The 17,511-nt window shown below is 48.4% G+C and overlaps 1 protein-coding gene across 1 annotated transcript in view; it reads right to left on the bottom strand.

The window, feature by feature from the left end:
• Positions 1–7,113: 7,113 nt before the first annotated feature.
• LOC136115017 (myosin-IIIb-like) overlaps positions 7,114–17,511 on the bottom strand; it is a 28,170-nt gene continuing 17,772 nt past the window's right edge. Inside the window, exons 21-30 of the mRNA XM_065860821.2 lie at positions 16,226–16,273; positions 15,948–16,039; positions 14,625–14,756; positions 14,183–14,298; positions 13,654–13,853; positions 11,257–11,346; positions 10,084–10,249; positions 9,450–9,758; positions 9,073–9,154; positions 7,114–7,922 (exon numbers count right to left, since the gene is read on the bottom strand). Of these exons, the coding sequence (XP_065716893.1) occupies positions 9,077–9,154; positions 9,450–9,758; positions 10,084–10,249; positions 11,257–11,346; positions 13,654–13,853; positions 14,183–14,298; positions 14,625–14,756; positions 15,948–16,039; positions 16,226–16,273 (1,231 nt within the window). The 3' untranslated portion in view covers positions 7,114–7,922; positions 9,073–9,076. The remainder of the gene's footprint in view (positions 7,923–9,072; positions 9,155–9,449; positions 9,759–10,083; positions 10,250–11,256; positions 11,347–13,653; positions 13,854–14,182; positions 14,299–14,624; positions 14,757–15,947; positions 16,040–16,225; positions 16,274–17,511) is intronic.

The following is a 17,511-nucleotide window of genomic DNA, read 5'->3' as shown; positions in this document are numbered from 1 at the left end:
TGGCTGAAAAGCGGCCAAGTTTCCTTCACCCCAGGACCGGAGGAATGGCCTGTGATTGCAGCAGGTCACCGGAGCTACAGAGCTACAGGATGGGGACAGGCTTTTTAGCAAGGCCTGTTGCGACAGGACAAGGAGTGACGATTTTCAACTAAAGGAGGTGAGATTCAGGCTAGACATGAGGAAGAAATTTTTTACAATGAAGATGTTGAAACGTTGGCGTGGGTTGCCCAGAGAGGTGGTTGATGTCGCATCCCTTGCAGACATTCAAGGCCACGCTGGATGGGGCTCTGAGCAACCTGATCGAGTTGAAATGTCCCTGCTCATTGCAGGGGGATTGGAACAGATGACCTTTGAAGGTCCTTTCCAACCCAAACTGTTGCATGACTCTGTGATTCTGTGGTTCTCTAAACATGCCACTCCCTGTGTCCTATGAGGCTTCTTCAGAGAAATCAGATGCTTTCCAGAGAGGCTTCCTTTCTTCTTTATCTGAGACAGGTTACAGACCAATGAAAAATATCGTTATGGAGAAGTGAAACTGGAGCTGGAAGTCCTGAATTTAGTTACTGAGAACCAGAACAGAGACACCTTGATTTGGATGAAACCAGAAAAGAACTGCAATTGAAAGCTAAAGGCAAATGTTAGTGAATGTTGCTGGTTACGGCACAGGGTCACGTTTTGCAGCACTATCTCAAATACAAAGTCCCCTCTGAAACTCCAGCGCTATCTTGTTTGAGGGCAGTTTGTAGATTAACCATGTTGTGGATGTGAAGACACAGAAGTACCTCTGTCCATAGGCAAAACATAGTAAACACCTTTATAGTTTGCTTTCCAGGCCAGAAAAAGCTCAGCTGTTTTTCCACAAGACCTGAAGCAAGTGTCTGTGCAATCCTGTCTCAAAACCCTGGGGACTGTGCACCGAAACGCCTGTGCAGCTCCATGCAGAGGCTGTGTGGTGCATGACAGGCCTGGCCGATGTGAGCAGCGTGGTTCAGAGCTGGCTTGGAGCCAGAGCAGCGCCCGTGCTAATGCCCCCACACCTGATGCAACTTTGGGATTAAGGATGACAGTGGGTGCACCAAAACAGCTCTGCAGGAGACAGCTAGTGGTAGGTGTAATAGTTCTGGCTCAGAGGTGACCATACTGGATCTAGCTTTGCTTCTGCAGAAGCATTTCTGTTTCCTTGCACTGACTAATACTTGTCATTACTTGCCATATGGGATAACAGCAAACTTGTAGCCATACAAATACAGAAGTTATCTCTTACAGCCTTAAAATACAGTGATTACTGCCTGCTCCTAAGTGGGACCTGCATAATGTCATGGCCTCAATTCCTCCACAGGAGCCACCATGCTGCTCTTGGGCTGTGCAGAGCTCCTGCAGTACCTGCCACTTTCCTCTGCTCTCCTCCCAGTGCCTGTAGCAGGGCTTGACAGGTCCTCGCTATGTGGTTCCTGTTGTTCCAGCCCAGACAATACTTGGGTGAGATGATGCTTTTTGCAGAGGCTCAGCAGCTGTGCTGGTGCCTGCTACACCAGCCACAGCAGGGCTCAGTTGCTGGCAGACACGTCCGAGGCATGAAAGCAGCAGGAGAAAACCTTCGAAATGCTCTCCCAAGTCTCTTGACACCGTGGGTTTTCTTCCTGATTTTCCAGCATCCCAGTTTGCCAAGTGTTTTTGCTTGACTGGAAGCCAAACACAGCTTATTTTGGGAAAAAAAATCTATATCTATATGTATCTATATATCTGGGGGTTCACCGAGCTGTTAACTGCCAGGATTTGTGAAGCCAAGAGCTCAGTGCACAGACCAAAACACAAGCTGAAAACCCTCCTGCCTGGCCTGCCCTGTCCAGAAAGCTGTGATTCTCAGAAATACTCCACTTCCTCCAGGGACCGTGCTGCAAACCTGCCACTGTAGTCAGCAGCATCCCAAAATGTGATGAGAGTGGGGTCAATAACTGCCCAGAGCCTCATTTGGGTGTGGATGTACCAAAAGAAGGGGCTGAAGGCCCATCAGAACTTGCTGCTGGACTCAGGTCCATGAGGCTGCTTTGGCCTTTAATCCTGCACTTTCTTCGGATGCTTCATTTCCCAGCCTCCTTCAAAGAAGTTCCAAAAGAGCCCAAGGTGAAACTGCTGAAATCTTAGGTGGTGTGTAGCTTTCCCTGTAAAGCTGGCTGTGAGAGGTAGAAAGGTGGCTAACAGGATGAGATTTTCTTGTGGGTTTCCAGGGAACTCCAACTTCTGAAGAATCAAATCAACATGCAAAAAGAGAACATATCCCTTTGTCACATCTCAAAGCCTCCTGCAATTCTCTGAAGGAAAGTAACGTCAACAAATTAAATGCAAAACCATAACAGAGTCAGGTAGAGTGATAGACTGAAAAATAAAAACAAAACAAAACCCCAAGCCCACCAAACTACCCAAAACCAAAAAGAAAAATTCCCACACTGGAAGCTTGCTATAGAGTGAATAGATAACAGAGTTGTGGAAGGCCATTCAGAAAAGACAAGAAGCCCAGCAGAAAAACTCAAGGAGTTGTGCACACTAGCAAGGAACAAAGGGAAATTCCCATGCTGCAACCTCGTTTTGCAGGGACAAATGAAGCAACCTGCTTCGACTGGAAGCGTCAGCGGGGTATGTTTCAAAACCAATTTATAACACGAATAGTAAATTACCTAGATGGCATTTATCCCAGAGCTCTGGTGGAATCCAAACACAAGTCTCTCAGCCTGGTACAGGACATATAACATGTTGCTTAATTTACCGTGAAACCAGAGGAATGTCAGGAGGTAAATGAGATGCCAGGGTTGGGCTTTTGGTTTTTTTAAGAGCTTTGGGTAAACCTTGGGACCTATGACTTCTGAGTTCCACACTGGGAATTAGGAATGGCGTCTCTGAGCATATAGATAAATGGGATTGAAGAGGAAGGAACAACCCCACTGTGGCAGAAGAAAGTCATGTCTCACTTCTTAACTGAGTGAGGAATCCTGTTTCACGGATTTGGCTGGATAGATGGATGTACTTAGATGCCCAAAACACTTTCAGTGAAATCCCAAATGTCCTTAATTGCTCTTCTGTACAATATGTTTTTCCAATGGTTAATAACAAGGCAGGAAATAGCAAATGGAAAATGATCAGTGTTTAAGACAGAGGAATGTCTCAGTGCTGTCCCACCAGGATCTGTGCTAGAGCTTGTGGTTTTTACTGTATTCAGAAATGATACAGGAAAGGGTGTGAGCAGTGATGGGACAGAGTTTGCTGGTGAAGGCTGAGGTCTGCACTGTAGTGAAAATGAGCACTCACTGCAGAGTTCAGGAAAGATCTCACCATGAATGCCTGGATGATAAAAGGACAAATTAAAGTCACTGCTGGTCAATGTCAAGTAATCTATGAGAATATCTACCTGCACAAAGAGACAGCTCAGACCAGTTATCCCCACTCAGGGAAGCGGCCTGGGGGTCAGCTCTGTGTTTTCTCCCTTACAACTCAGAGAAGATACAGTGGAATTAAGAAGAGGTGGAAAAGGGGAAAAGGAAAATCAATTGGTGATTGGACAATTCCCTCAAACACATGGTGTGAATTTTGAGGTTGTCATATGCAGGGGACAGGAGTCAGATTCAATGGTCCCTGTGGGTCACTTCCAAGTCAGGACATTCTATGATTATATGAAATGCATAGCACAGAGAAGACAGCCAAGGGAGAGAAACATATGTATATAACATCATGTGCAGTGAGCAAAGTGTTTTTTGAAACAATTACTCGTGATGTTTGATAGTATAGAAACAAGGGCATATTGATTAAGTAATGACATAGCAGATTAAAAACCAAACAAATCTAAGTACTTCTTCACTAGGCATTATAAGTCTGAGGAATTAATTGCTGAAGGCTGTTAGGGAGGCAAAATATCTAGAATTGACCAAAAGCAATCAGATGCTTTTGTGGAAGAGGAACCCAGCAAAGACTGCTGGACAGGATACTTGTGTCAGAATAAGATTGAACTGAGTATGGTTTGAAACATGTCGCAGAGGAAGCATGGCTTTATACATACACTGCTCTTTAATCTCCCCTAAGCATACACCACTGGCTACCTTCATGGCCAGGATCCTGTGCGGGTTTCACCCCTACATCTCACACAGGAGTTTCTATACACTTGTGACACACCAGGAGGAACAAGCTGAAAAGCAAAGCAAAGTCCCGGTCAAGTAGCCTGTCCTAAATGTTGCTGTAAAGCAGCAGCACATCACACAAGTATTTGGTCTGGACAACAAAGTTAACTAGAAGATAGGAAAGGTGGTATCTCAGAGACGCTGTTACAGTACTCCACAGTCACTTGACATAAACTAGAGTGAGGTTAAGGGCAGCATGGAGAGCCTTGTCCAGGCTGAGGGCCAAATAGGTCTTTAAAACACATTTGGAGAAGGAAACATCAACATGCGCTGTAGCATTGCCCAGGATGAAAGCAAACAACATAAGGGCTGCCAGTTTTGCCAAAAGAGATTAAGAGCTGTACTGGTCCTTGGGTGATGGAATGATGTTCCTAAATCTCAACTGTACACCAAAGATAATGGTCGGACTGAGAAGAGGAAAAAGCAGAGCTGGAAAAATGGGGAACAAGCAGTGTTGAGAATGGAACACAAATGAAAATTTCTAACTTAGCCAGCCTGATAGGGAATTGACAGCCAGATACCTCAAGGGCCAAAGGCAAGCCAAAGCTTTAGTCAGAGCTATAGCCAGAGCTTTAGTCAGTAGGTCTTAGCCTAGAGGTGATTAGTCAAAAGGTAGTTTGCAGCTGAAATCATTCAGATGTAAAGCATGGAGGAAGATAAGAAAGGGACACAGAACTCTTCTGCAAAAACAAGGAGGAAGGTTAGGAAAGTTCTCTAAAGGATGCACTGAAGTACCAGCTGCAGGGATGGATTTGGGGGGATGACTAGGAAGGCACAGGTGATGAAATAAAATTCTTCCCAAGATGTCAATCCCAGAGGTCCCTCTAACACTTCCAGTTTTGCTCCTGTGGATTGCAGATCCTTCTCACTGCCCTTCCTAGATGCCAGCTCTGCCCAACTCCCTGTGCCTGGGCTTCTCTTCCTAGCCTTCCTCTCTGAGCTCAGCCGAAGTTCCAAGGGGCATGGAATGCAGTGCTCAGGGGATCTGCAGTCTGCCAGGCCCTCTTCTAGGTGCTGCCCCTGCTCTCACAACTTGATATAGGCTGATATTTGCCTTTTATGTAAGTGAATCCCATTCAGTTCATCACACGTCAGCTGAACTATAGCATGATATAACATGAACAGCCTTCACACTTAATCTTACACAGTTTGCCCTTTGTTTCTTCTAAAATATGACTTTCCAAGTGCCAGAGGGGAAACTGCTTCTGTAGGAAATGAAGTAGGGCTGCTTGCGCAGCTGCCCATTTTCAATGAGCAAGATCATCTTCAGGGAGAAGATGAAAGAAATCCATAGCACAACTCATGCTCTCACACCGAGCTGAGGTTCCAGTGCCATGAGCTGGAAGCACACAAAGACCACGCTAGAGATGTCACATCTGCACATTGTATTTTAGCAGCATATTGTACTCCTAGCTCTCCTCCCAGCTTCTCCCCAGTGCTGGCACACATTTTTCCCCATGATGGCCCAGCATTAGCCAGACTGCTCTCCAGAAGCTTGGCAAGCCCTTGCATGTAGGCAGAGCACTGAGTGTTTGCTAAAGCTCCTGCAGAGCCTTGCAGAAATCCTGCCAGTGCCTCCAAGTGCTGTATAACCTCCTCAGTCTAGCAGCGTCTCACCCTTCTCTTCCCTCGCATTCTTCTTGCCATGGCACAGATAAAGCAGAAGTAGCAGACATGGAAGAAACCTGACCTGCCAGCCTAGCATGCTGCCCAGGTCTGTGCCAGGCTCCTGGCTGCCCACATTGCGATTCTACTTCCCACCCATCAGATCAGGGGCAAAACAAATCTGCTCTGATTTGGGGAAGCTTGCCAGGAGACGTGCCATGCACAGCCACCAGAGAAGTGTCCTGATGTCGTTCCCCCCCAGCATGACTTGCAAGCTGTGCCAGCAGCAGCACCCAGGAGGTACTGGAGGCAGCTGCTGGGGAAAATCTCTTTACCACCCTCCTTGGTTCAGCATTATCCCTGCCAGGCTACAGGAGTTAACAATGTTTTGCAGCTGGATCTTAGCCCTGGGCTTACACTGTGTTCCATGGCACAGGAACTAGGAAGAAGTTACAGAGTGGCTCCGTTACTGAAATGCATTTCTCTTGAGTGTATCGGTTCTATTCATTAGCAAGTTCTTAGAAATATTTTGGCCATGAAGTGGTTCTACGTGCTACCCAGAAAGCAGGATTTCCAGCTGCCCAGCGCTGGAGAAAGCCAAGGAGAACGTTAGCACAGACACCAAGGCTGCCCAGCAAAACACTGCTGGGCTCAGCCAGGAAGACTCTGCAAACAGCAGCCTTTGACTGCCTGGACTGGTTCTGTCCTGAACAGCCTCAAAGCTGCTGCCAAAACCCAGCAGGAGGAAGAGAAAAGGTGTGTTAATGCTTGCAAGGCAATGCTGAGGAGATCCAGGACGTCAGGCTGCAACAACCAGCGCTTCCCTGTTTGGTCCCCAGCAGCGCTGCCTTGTGACCCAGCACAGCTCAGCACTGCTGGTGGGAGCAGGGGGAGGGAACAGAAACAGCCCCACAGTTAAAGCAGCGCTAAGATACTGCCACAAGCATCCCATATCACATTAGTCAGCTGCCCTGGCCGCAGCAGCTGCCTATGCAAACCTGAACTTGGCTGCACTCATGCAGGGAGGGTGAAGAGGGGTGGGCAGGGCGTCTGTGCTCCAGTGCAGAGGGGTCTGCTGGGAGCGCTGAGCCCCAGGGAGCTGGCACAGGCTGCAGAGGGGAGGTCTCGCCCACAGCATACGTGGGGAGGTGAGGTTGATGTGGGAGGAGAACACTGTGAGAGGTAGCAGTTGTACACCAGGATTACTGGCCTACGAGCCTTCAGCTTCTCCACTGAGACACTCCACACTATCCCGTCTCTACCCTCGGAAGTGTTAGCCGTTCTCTTCCATGTGCAGTCCATGGACAAACTGACTGCAGGCAACAGAAGCAAAATACTGAGCTTCTCCTTATAGAAATAGATTTATTTTAAAAGGTAGAAAATATCTAACAAGGAACATGGTCCTGTATGTTGCAAGCCCTTTACCCTCAGTGTAACAGGATGTTGCTCAGCCCAGACTTGTAGTGATTCCAACCAGGATGAACATGAGGGTTTTGCCAATAATTCCCTGACTTGAATTCTGGCTAAGGAAGCACTGGGGAGCAGTGTGCCAGCACTCTGATGCAAGCACAGGGAATTCCCTGTGCAGAAATATCCTTTTGCCCCCTGTGGAGGCTCCTGTTAAGTGCTCCTGCACTAAACAAAAAGGACATGCCAGTTTCATTCCTTAAAGCCCAAGCCAGGTTTCCCTTGGCAATGGACACACAGGACCAAAACAGAGAGAGAGGACTGGAAGAGAAACAGGTAGGAAATCAGTGCAGGTATCTGAAAGAGAACAGGTTGTTGGGAGATATCCAGTTTGTGACTATTAACAGTGCAAGGCGAGGGGTCTCCAGGCACTTTGAAAGATTGACACGCAGACTGTCAGGCACTGTGGGTCTGTGCAGAGTGGGACTGTTCCCATCCTCTCCCCTCTGTCAGGATGAGACTAGTCCAGGTACTGTAGTCTCAGCCACTGAGACCAGCTGAGTGTTGACAAAAGTTCATTTCTACAGCAGTCCTGTCTAAAGGCACAGAGCCAGCTGGGTGTAGTAGAAAAACCAAACAAACAAACAAAAAAATGCTGCTGTATGTGCTGTATGTCTGGATATGTTCACCCAGTTAGGAAAGGTCTAGCAGCATTGGAAGAGGATAGAGCAAAGCCATCTTGACCTGCAAGAAAATCAAGAAACACGAGTCAGTGGAGAATATGAAAGGAGGGCTCCATTCAGCAATCCCAGTACGACACGCTTGCAGTTACCTGTACAGATCCCACACGTTTTGTCTTTCTTCTGCCTAATCTCAGACACAAGGAGCATCCCCTGGGTACATCAATACCCATGCACATGAATGGAGCAGTTGAATCAAACACTTCAGGGAGAGGATTTTCTCAGCCATTAAGAGGAAGACAAGACAGGCCCTATCTAAAAAGCTTTGCTCCAACATGAATTCCGGGGAGGAAAACCATGCAGGGAACTTGGCAACCCCAGTACAAAGCCACAAGCCCTGCAGTGGGTCTGCAGCCAATAGCATGGTCTTCTGATCCTTCTCCACTCCCAGCTGACACAATCCAGGTTTTTCCAGAGGTGTATAACAGCACCATTACTGCTTCCTCCTGCCTTCATTAACTGAACAAGACAGGGATTTGCCCATTGGCTGCACAGGGGAGCTGTGAATCCTCTAGACCCTTCAGACAATTACTGCATGGTATGTAGCTACCCATGTCAGAAGGCTCCTCCTGGCCCACTCAATATACTCCTATAACCCACCCAGTATATTACAGTCTCAGTAACCAGCTGCGCTTCCAGCTGCTGAGACCTTGTTTAAAGTCCTCGCAGACTGCTGCCTTTTCCTATGTTCTCAGCCTTGCCTTTGGCTCATTGCCTCTGCTACCCCCCGCTTTTCTCCAGGCTCTCTGCCCAGTACTCACTTCTGATACGTGCTTCTCTCCACAACATTAAGCCGCTGCCGCTGTTCATTGTAGCGTGCAGATATGCTTTCTGATAGTACTTGTCCTTCCAGCCCCAAGCCTCTAACAAACTGTGAGCTCCCTCCAGCAGCCTTGTTATTGTACTGCAAGCACGCTGTGCACCACAGGTGCTGGGAACCCAGCCTTATGCTGATTTTTCTCATTTTTCCTGGTCTCTTTGCAGCCCTGGAAGGGAAGCCGGCCACTGCCCTCTGTTTTTCCTTCACTATTTCTAGGCAGTTGGTGGCCAAGAGATGCTCCAGGTGGAGCAGGAAGGGAAGAGCCCCTTTGCTCCTCCATTTCCTGAGGAAGCTGCAATTGCTGTCTGCCCTCCTGCGTTCTGTTCCCTCTTACCATGTCACTTGTGTTCTTCATCCTCAGTGCTGAGAGCTTGACAGCAGATCTGTAGAGAAGTGCTTGAGGAATTGGAGGAGAACTGCAGTGAGAAGCAGAGAGACGCCATTAAGGCAGCAGTGACTGTGACATTGGCCACATCCCAGCCCCTTCTGCTGTGGACTATTCTTTGGGCATCTCAGCGATCCTCTTCCAGGGTCTCCCCCAGCCAACCACTTCCAGTGAACAGAGTCTTGATCTTAAGACCACAACATAAAACTCGTGACCCAGGAGCTAGAAACCTGAGTGCTACTTGTGGGAAAAGGGCAGGGCAGCTCCTTGTGTGCCAGAGCGGCCGTGGGTGGCAAGGCTTGGCAAGAGGATACGCCCCAGCTCACCTGCTGTATTTGCTGCATCGCCAGGCGTATGGAGGAGCGGAGGCGAGGGTAAGGTCGTTGGCTGCGTCTCTCCTTGCCTGAGCTTTGTTTTGTGCTATTCTTGTCCAGGCTCTGCTGGTTTTGGCTCTTCTTGGTCCTCCTGAACCACACTTGTTTGAGAGCAGCGGTTGCTCCCGACTGAAGAGAAGGTCTGCTGGTGGGAGGTCTGGAGGGGCAGGGCTGCTCCTCTGGAGGGGTCTCATCCTTGGCTGCTGGCAGACCTGATGTGAGGCACTCCAGATCTTCATAATCCAAACTCTCACTACTTTTCTGAGGGAGGGAAGAACAGATTGAGCAGCAGCTTGCAGACCTTCCATACACCCCAAACAGTACGACGAAAAGGAATACCCAGCTGTGCCCACTGCTGACATTCTCGGGGGTGTCAAAGGGATGTCATCCACCTGCCAGGGCCTCTCCCCAACCCCAGGACTCCCCAGTGCCCAGCTGGTGCATGCAAAAGAGACCAAGTTGTTTGGCCAGAATGGGACACCCTCAACAGGAACACAAAAAAGAGATACTGCCACAGTGGCTCTGTCTGCTCAGGGCACAGTCCATGTCCCATCCCCTTTTCTGGATGCAGATCCTTGGCATTCACCTGCCCACAGGGAACACTCAGTATCTCCATGAAGGGCTGTATGCCCACAGACTGGTGGTACCGAACCAGTTCGGTGAGTGACGCGTGAGCCCGGTCTTCCCCCAGGATGACATAGCGTGCATTGGGCTGCATCTGGATCATGTAGTGTCTGCAGCGGCCTTCGCCCCTGGGGAGATGGACAGACAGAAACAGTCATAGCATGGGGCCACAGCATCTCTCCAGGATCCAGTCATTGCATTCTGCACTTGTTGTCTTGGGAGACCAGATGTGATCAGGAGCCACAGTAAGGAGTATCACAAAGATGCAGGACATGGTCTATGCTGGTGTGTCACATGCTGAGCCAGCAAGTGCTGGAGAAGTAACATTTTCCCAAAAGTCAGTGACAGAAGAACCCCAGCAGCCAGATCCAAACCCCAGCAGACTGTACGGTCTTGCACATCTGTTGTCCACATTAAAACTCTGTCCTACCACTTGCCTGAGACTGTACAAAGACCATACCCTTGTAGCGCTCTGATTACTTCTCCTCAGGCCCTCCTTCAGACTCATCTTCTTTGCTTCAGTCAATGCTGCTTCCAACCTGATTTGCCCACTCAGCCATATAGCACAGTCTAAGCATGACGGGCAGCCTTGGAGCCGCACCACCCCAACCACAAACAGATTTAGTTTTTGGCAAGTGACCCACAGTCTCCTGTCTGCTACTCTGAACTGTTTGAGGCACCCACAGCAGGAGAGGCTGAGCATCATCCTCACTGAAGTCCTCTGTGGAAGAGGTTAATTCCTCCAGCCATGAATAGCTCATTTTCATAGAATAATTTTGCTTGGAGAAGACCTTCAATATCAACAAGTCCAACCGCTAACCTAGCACTGTCAAGTCCACCTCTAAATCATGATCCTAAGAACCTCATCTACGCGTCTTTTAAACTCCTCCAGGGATGGTGACTCAACTGCTTCCCTGGGCAGCCTGTTCAATGCCCGACAACCCTTTCTGTGAAGAAATTTTTCCTAATATCCAGCCTAAACCTTCCTTGGCACAACTTGAAGCCGCTTCTCTTGTCCTATCATTTGCTACTTGGGAAAAGAAACCAACACCCACTTTGCTACAACCTCCTGTCAGGTAGTTGTAGAGAGTGATGAGATCTCCCCTCAGCCTTCTCTGCAAGGCTCATTACTTACTTGTATGTCAAGATGTAGCCCGGTCGACTCTGGCTGATCCGAACAAGGAAGCAACCCAAAGGCTTGTCAATCAGCAAGTTTTCAGCTTCCCTGGAAGCAGGAAAGAGTTTTTCAGTGGACAGTTAGCAGTTGCCTCTGTGCTGGGATTTCCATGCTATCCCATCTGCTACCATGGTATTGCCCCCAGTCCACAGGGAGTCCAGCATCTATCTGCTCCATGTCTTCCTACCTGCAGCTTCCTGACTCCGGCTTGGTGGTGCAGGGAGGCACCAGCAGGCTGAGGAGGCACAATACTCTCAGCCAAAGCCTCTCCAAGAAGGGCTGCTCCAAATCTGCTCCAGCGATCTAGCTACTGCAATAGCAACAGCTGCCTTCCCGCACAGAGCTCATTACAAAGCACTGCTGAGAGGATGAGGCTGTGCACATGTGCATTTCACAGAATCACAGAATGGTTGGGCCTGGAGGGACCTCTGGAGATCATCCAGTCCAACCCACCTGCTAAAGCAGGTTCACCAGAGCAGATCGCACAGGAAGGTGTCCAGGTGGGTTTGAATGTCTCCAGAGAAGGAGACTCCACAGCCTCTCTGGACAGCCTGTTCCAGGGCTCTGGCACCCTCAAAGTAAGGAAGCTTCTCTTAATATTCAGATCAAACCTCCTATGTTTCAGCCTGTGCCCATTGCTCCTCATCCTATCATTAGACACTGCTGAAAGGAGTCTGGTCCCATCTTCTTGACACCCACCCTTGAGATATTTATAAGCATTGATGAGAACCCATCTCAGCCTTCTCCAGGCTGAACAGACCCAGCTCTCTCAGTCTTTCCTCATAAGAAAGATGCTCCAGACCCCTCAGCATCTTTGAACCCTACTGCTGGACTCCCTCCAGTAATTTATTGTCCTTCTTAAACTGGGGAGCCCAGAACCAGACACAGAACTCCAGATGGAGCCTCCCCAGGGCAGAGGGGGAGGATAACCTCCGTTGACACACTCTTCCTAATGCACCCCAGGATACCATTGGCCTTCTTGGCCACAAGGGTACATTGCTGGCTCATGGCCAACCTGTTGTCCACCAGGACTCCCAGGTCCTTCTCTGCAATGCTGCTTTCCAGCAGGTCAACATTTCCTACGCTCCAGGGCTGATGGAAGAAGCCAGGATGCTGTGGGGCAGTGGTGCTCAGCACAAGGTAAGACCAGTGCCTTGGAAAAACACCAACTTGGATCACACCACTCTGGCTCTCTAAACTTCCTGCAAGAAGGAGGTTTTTCTCTTCTTTCAACAAAGTGTTGCTTTGTGCTTGTCATGTGCCTTGCTCCAGGCTAAAGGCGACTACAAATCACCAGTGCCATTTAGGATTGCTCTGGCTGCTCTGTTACATGAGATGATAAAACTGTTCAAACAACAGGCACGCTTGGCAGCAATGCCCACACACCAGTCCCACCATAGACAGGACACTGGCAGGTAGCAAGCACACAGCACCAGATTAATTTGCACACAGTGGAGACTATAGCCAGAAATTCTGACATCTACCTGCTGACCCCACTGTTTTGCTCCTCTCTGACCACTGGCACGATCAGCATTTCTCTAATTTCCACACTGCTTGGAAAGCAGTGCTTGGCTCAGCCAAGAGAGTGAAATGCGAGGCATGCACAGTATTGAAATTTCAAGCATTTTAATAAAGGTTTTCCTAAAAAAGCTTGAGAGTTTACAATCTCTCAAAATAGTCCATAAGAAAGCAGGACTTTGTGGATGTCTCTCCCAGCCTAAGGGGATGTAAATTCCACCTATGCTGCACCCTCCTTAGGTGGGCAAATGTATCAACAAAAAAACTTCCCTTTCCTCTGTCTGGGGACTTTTGGGGAATCTTGCTATTGAGTACTCACTAAAGCCCCTCTTAATATTTTTTTTAAATAAATGTACACTAAATTCTATATTCGCCTGCTGAAAACTGAGGTCCTCATGACCTAAGCTGAGAGAAACAAGAACAGTCATCACGAGTCAGACCAAAAGTCCACCTTCATTCCATATCATGCCTCTGCAAATGGCCCACAACAGGTTAACTGCATATGTGGATTTCCCCTTCAAGTATTTTCCAAGCCACCCTTCCCTGCACAAGATCAGTATTTAGGAACCCACAGCAGACTTCTTTCCTATGAGTTTCCACAGTCTTTCCCTGGACCCGTGCAAAGTTTGAGCGTTTGCATGCTCTGATGAGGAGCTCCAAGCTTCCCCCTAAGGGTTTGAAGCTCACAGCCTTAAAGTGAAAGGCTAAGAATGTCACTCCCATTTCTTGAGAAGGCAAATCCTGGCAAATCTAACCTGTGCAGTCCTCCAAAGGACACAGCAGCTTTTGCCTGCCTGCTACAGCCCACGCTGTGGCCACTGTGGCCAGTGTACCCACCTCCGGCTGATCATCCCATGCAGCCAGCTTGGAAAGGCCCCATCATCCTGCATGACCTTCTGTGCCTGCGTCTCTTTGAACCAGCGGAGAGTTGCTCCTCTCTTGAGTTTCCTCATTTTTGCCTCTTTTCCAGTTGCTTCCTCTGTCCCCAGAACAGGGCAAGGCACAGAACGGTCCAAGAAGTTATCAAAAGGAGTGGACTGAAAGTGGGGAGAGGGGGAAAGTGAGCATGAAAGCAAGATCAAAGGCAGGGGACCTTTGAAGGGATGCCTTTGGTACTGATCCCATTCATGAGTCCCTTAAGACAAGATCAGTGGCAAACTATCAAATGCTTTTTTCAGTTCCTCAAAGGTCCTGACCCACACTTTTTAATGCATCACAGTAGGAAAGGATGCTCTCACACCTCATAACAAGAACGACAATGTTCTCCTGTGATCACATGCAGAAGAACACCTGCATGCAGAAGGTGGAAGGAGCATGGAACCAGTGCAGCTGGCTAAGGGTCCCCAGGCAGAGCCTGTATCACTACCTCGGTTAGTTTGCTGCGTGGCCGTGGCACTGGTGGCTGTGGTGGCTTATCACGAGGATGGGGACAAGGCTGAGGGCGCCTCTTTCGTGGCATGGGGACTGGAAGAAAGATTCTTTCTGCAACAAGAGGAAAGAAGCAGATGAAATCTAGCATCCCAGATCTACGAGATCCATTCTCCATGAGCCCAGGATAGGGACAGGCTCTGCTGCACGGAGCAGCTGGGTAAAACATATCTTGGCACTCTTCCCAGCACAGCAAGGCAGACAACCTTCACCACACTTTCACATGGCAGAAAAGTTGGCACCTCCCTGCCCACCGCATCGATGGCGCCCCCAGCACGAGGAGGAGACCTGATGGCAGGACATCATCAGCTGGAGCTTACAGCGCTTCACGGTGATCATTGCATGAGTGCACAGGGGCAGTGGGAGTGGGAGCAACTCACTCTGAGCCTCTGCTTCCATTGCCAGCTGCCGGCTTCTTTCTTTCTCTGCTTCCTCCTGTAACCGCTGTGCCTGTGCTCTCAGCTCAGCCACCAGTTTTAGGTAACTCTTCCTGCACCTGAATCCCCTGAAAACTGTGCAAATAAAAGCAGAGGTTAGGGAAAAAAAAAAAAAAAAAGAAAATAAGCTGTTCTTGCCTTTGTAACTCCCTGGGGGAAGCACACTGGGTGATATTCCTTCACTTAGTGCAAAGCTCTCAACACCTGAATTACATTAATAAAGAGCAATGCAAACTCTGTGAGCAGGCAGTCAAAACCACATAAGAACTGTCATCTTCTCTCTAAGCTTCCAGATCATGGATTTAAAAAAATCAAATTACAGATTTAAGCTCTTATCTCTAATGCCAAAGCACTGAAGGGCACTGAAGGGCCTATCCATCTCCCTGGTATCCTTCAGATGCCGTGAAGGAGATGAGATATCCTCAGTATCAATCCATAAGAAAGCCTTTCCCATAAGCAGCCATCACAGGGTTCATCAGGGGCATTACAGACATTGTATTATCCTGCCTATTCTATCAGGTACTAAAGCACATGAACTGCAAGCTGCACCCTCTTATTTGCCACTACCCACACATCTTCCCCACAGATAAGAACAAGGAACAGGGTGTGACAGTCTGGTGTATGGCATACTGTATGGTGCATAGCTGGAAGCTGCTCAGATGCTTCAGCAGTGCAAGAACCCATACAGAAGCACAGCAGAGCAGGACCAGGCACGTTGCACAGTCCTCGTGGAGCCTGTGAAGAGAGAGGTACCAAACTGCCCAGAGCACCTGCTCTGGAGAAACAGGCTGGCAGCGCAGATACTAGCTAGAAAGGAAAGGGAAAAAAACCCAAACCTAAATGAAACCTCATCCCCCTCTGCCTGTCTCCAAAAGTAGGAATAAAATCCGTTTCACTCATCTTTTCTCTCTCTGCAGTGCAGCACCACTCACAAACAAGCCTTTGCTCCAGAAGAAGATTAGCCAGATCTCAGAATGCAGCCAAATCATGTGCTCAACCTGCTCAGCTCAGTTCTCAGGCGCACATCTCTCCCTTTCCAAGGCTCACACTGTCTCATGGCTCTCTCTGACCGGGGATGAGCACAGAGAAGGTTGGCATCTGCAATAAACAACCTGACTCCCCACAGGGCCTTGATGCAGAGTTGGTGCCTGGCCTGACTTTTTTGCCAGCTGCAAAGGTGCAACGGTGGAGCAGGGAGTGGAGGAAAGCTTTTCCTTGCCTTGGTCTGAGATCAGAGTTGAGGGACTCTCCTGCCATGGTGCTCACCTTTCTGTATGAAAACTGCTGCTCTTTCCAGTCGCTCCACATACTTTGCCAGCTGTTCTTGGTGCCAATATTTAAAGAAAAGTCGTGACTTTCTGTGAAGTTGTGGAGAGAAAAAAGCAGTGAGAAACACTGTTGTCTAAACCTGCCTCCATCATCCTTTGGACAGGCCTTTCCTACAGCCCTAAAGTTGTCCCTGAAGGGAACTGGAGAACAGCTTACACATATAAAGTCTCTGCAGTTCAGGTCCCCCATTCCCAGCAACAGCAATCCACACCTACCCACATATCCAGCCTGTCAGCTCTGTACTTTGCAGTATCTCCAAGCAGCTGAAAGAGAGGGGAAAAAGTGAAATAAATAATTTTCCATGCAAAGTGAACACCGTACAGCCAATGGTTTTAGGTGCATAAAGGGGGAGAAAGTGCCTCAACAATTTCACATTACATTCTGTGTCCCCTGTCAACTGATCACATTCAGTAACTGGCTGTCAATCTGTAGTGTGCCTTGAGGTACAGCTAGGATCACATTCAGAAATATCAGCAAAGGAAATCCCAGAGGCAGATTTATTTCAACTCCCTAGAGGGCAATTCTGCAGAAGCCTATTTGATTCTCAGAACTGTTTTTCCTCATTTTGTTTCCAAGCTCTTTGGAGCACATAAGTTGCAAGGTCAGCACAGCAAGACTTCTGGGAGAAAGCCTGTTTTCCAATTCCAGTTTCATTTTGCAGACTTCTGTGATAAGATGTGATCACTCAAAGGTTCCCCAACACCTGGAACTGAAAGCAATACCCTAGCTGCACCACATGGACAGCTTCCTCCCTCTGCCTGAAAATCTAACCTGTGGAACCACAGTGGCACTTTTTGCTAATATGTCACGCAGCAAAGCAGAAGCGTTTTTTCCTTCTACCTCAGACAATTTCCGCTGTGTTAGAATCTAGATCCAAGGTAATTATTTTCTCAAAAGCATCCTATGATTTTTGTGTCTGAAATACACAGAGTTGCCTGTCTACTATGGTCCTTCTCTCATCCATGAGATTCTCTCTTGAACTGGGTCTCAAATGAGTTTGCAATTCTTATTAATTCAGTATCATCAGTAACTTCAAGGAAGGTCTGTGAAGGTTGGAGGAGCTACTGCCAGGAGAAAACTTTTACAGGAAAACATTCAAATCCTTTTCTTAAAAGACAAAAAAAAAGAGAAAAAGAAAACCAGCTGGCTCCCGTACCTGCTTCATTCTCACTATCAGTCACAATTGATCATGACAGGAAAGAGGGACTAGGAAAGTGGAAGAGATAAGGTGGGGGATTTCAGCCTCAGATGCAGGAAGCAAGAAGCTGCCAGGGTAAGACTGCAGAGCTGGAGGGACATTTACGTGTTTAGGGAACAGAAAGGTTCTGAAAGTGCTGGGGGTATATTATGTCTGTACACATAAAAAATTCTTGGACCAGAAACGTCCTCCCCAGTCTGGGAGACATTCAGTCCTGGCTCAGCACTGTCTTTATCTTTTCCTTCTCCCTTGAGGCCACCATGAAAAAGCCTGGAGAAGTACCTGGCAACTGTGCTGAGCCCC

This window comes from Patagioenas fasciata, chromosome Z, assembly GCF_037038585.1.
Source record: "Patagioenas fasciata isolate bPatFas1 chromosome Z, bPatFas1.hap1, whole genome shotgun sequence".
NCBI lineage: Eukaryota > Metazoa > Chordata > Aves > Columbiformes > Columbidae > Patagioenas > Patagioenas fasciata.
This window is presented reverse-complemented; position numbering and strand designations above follow the sequence as displayed.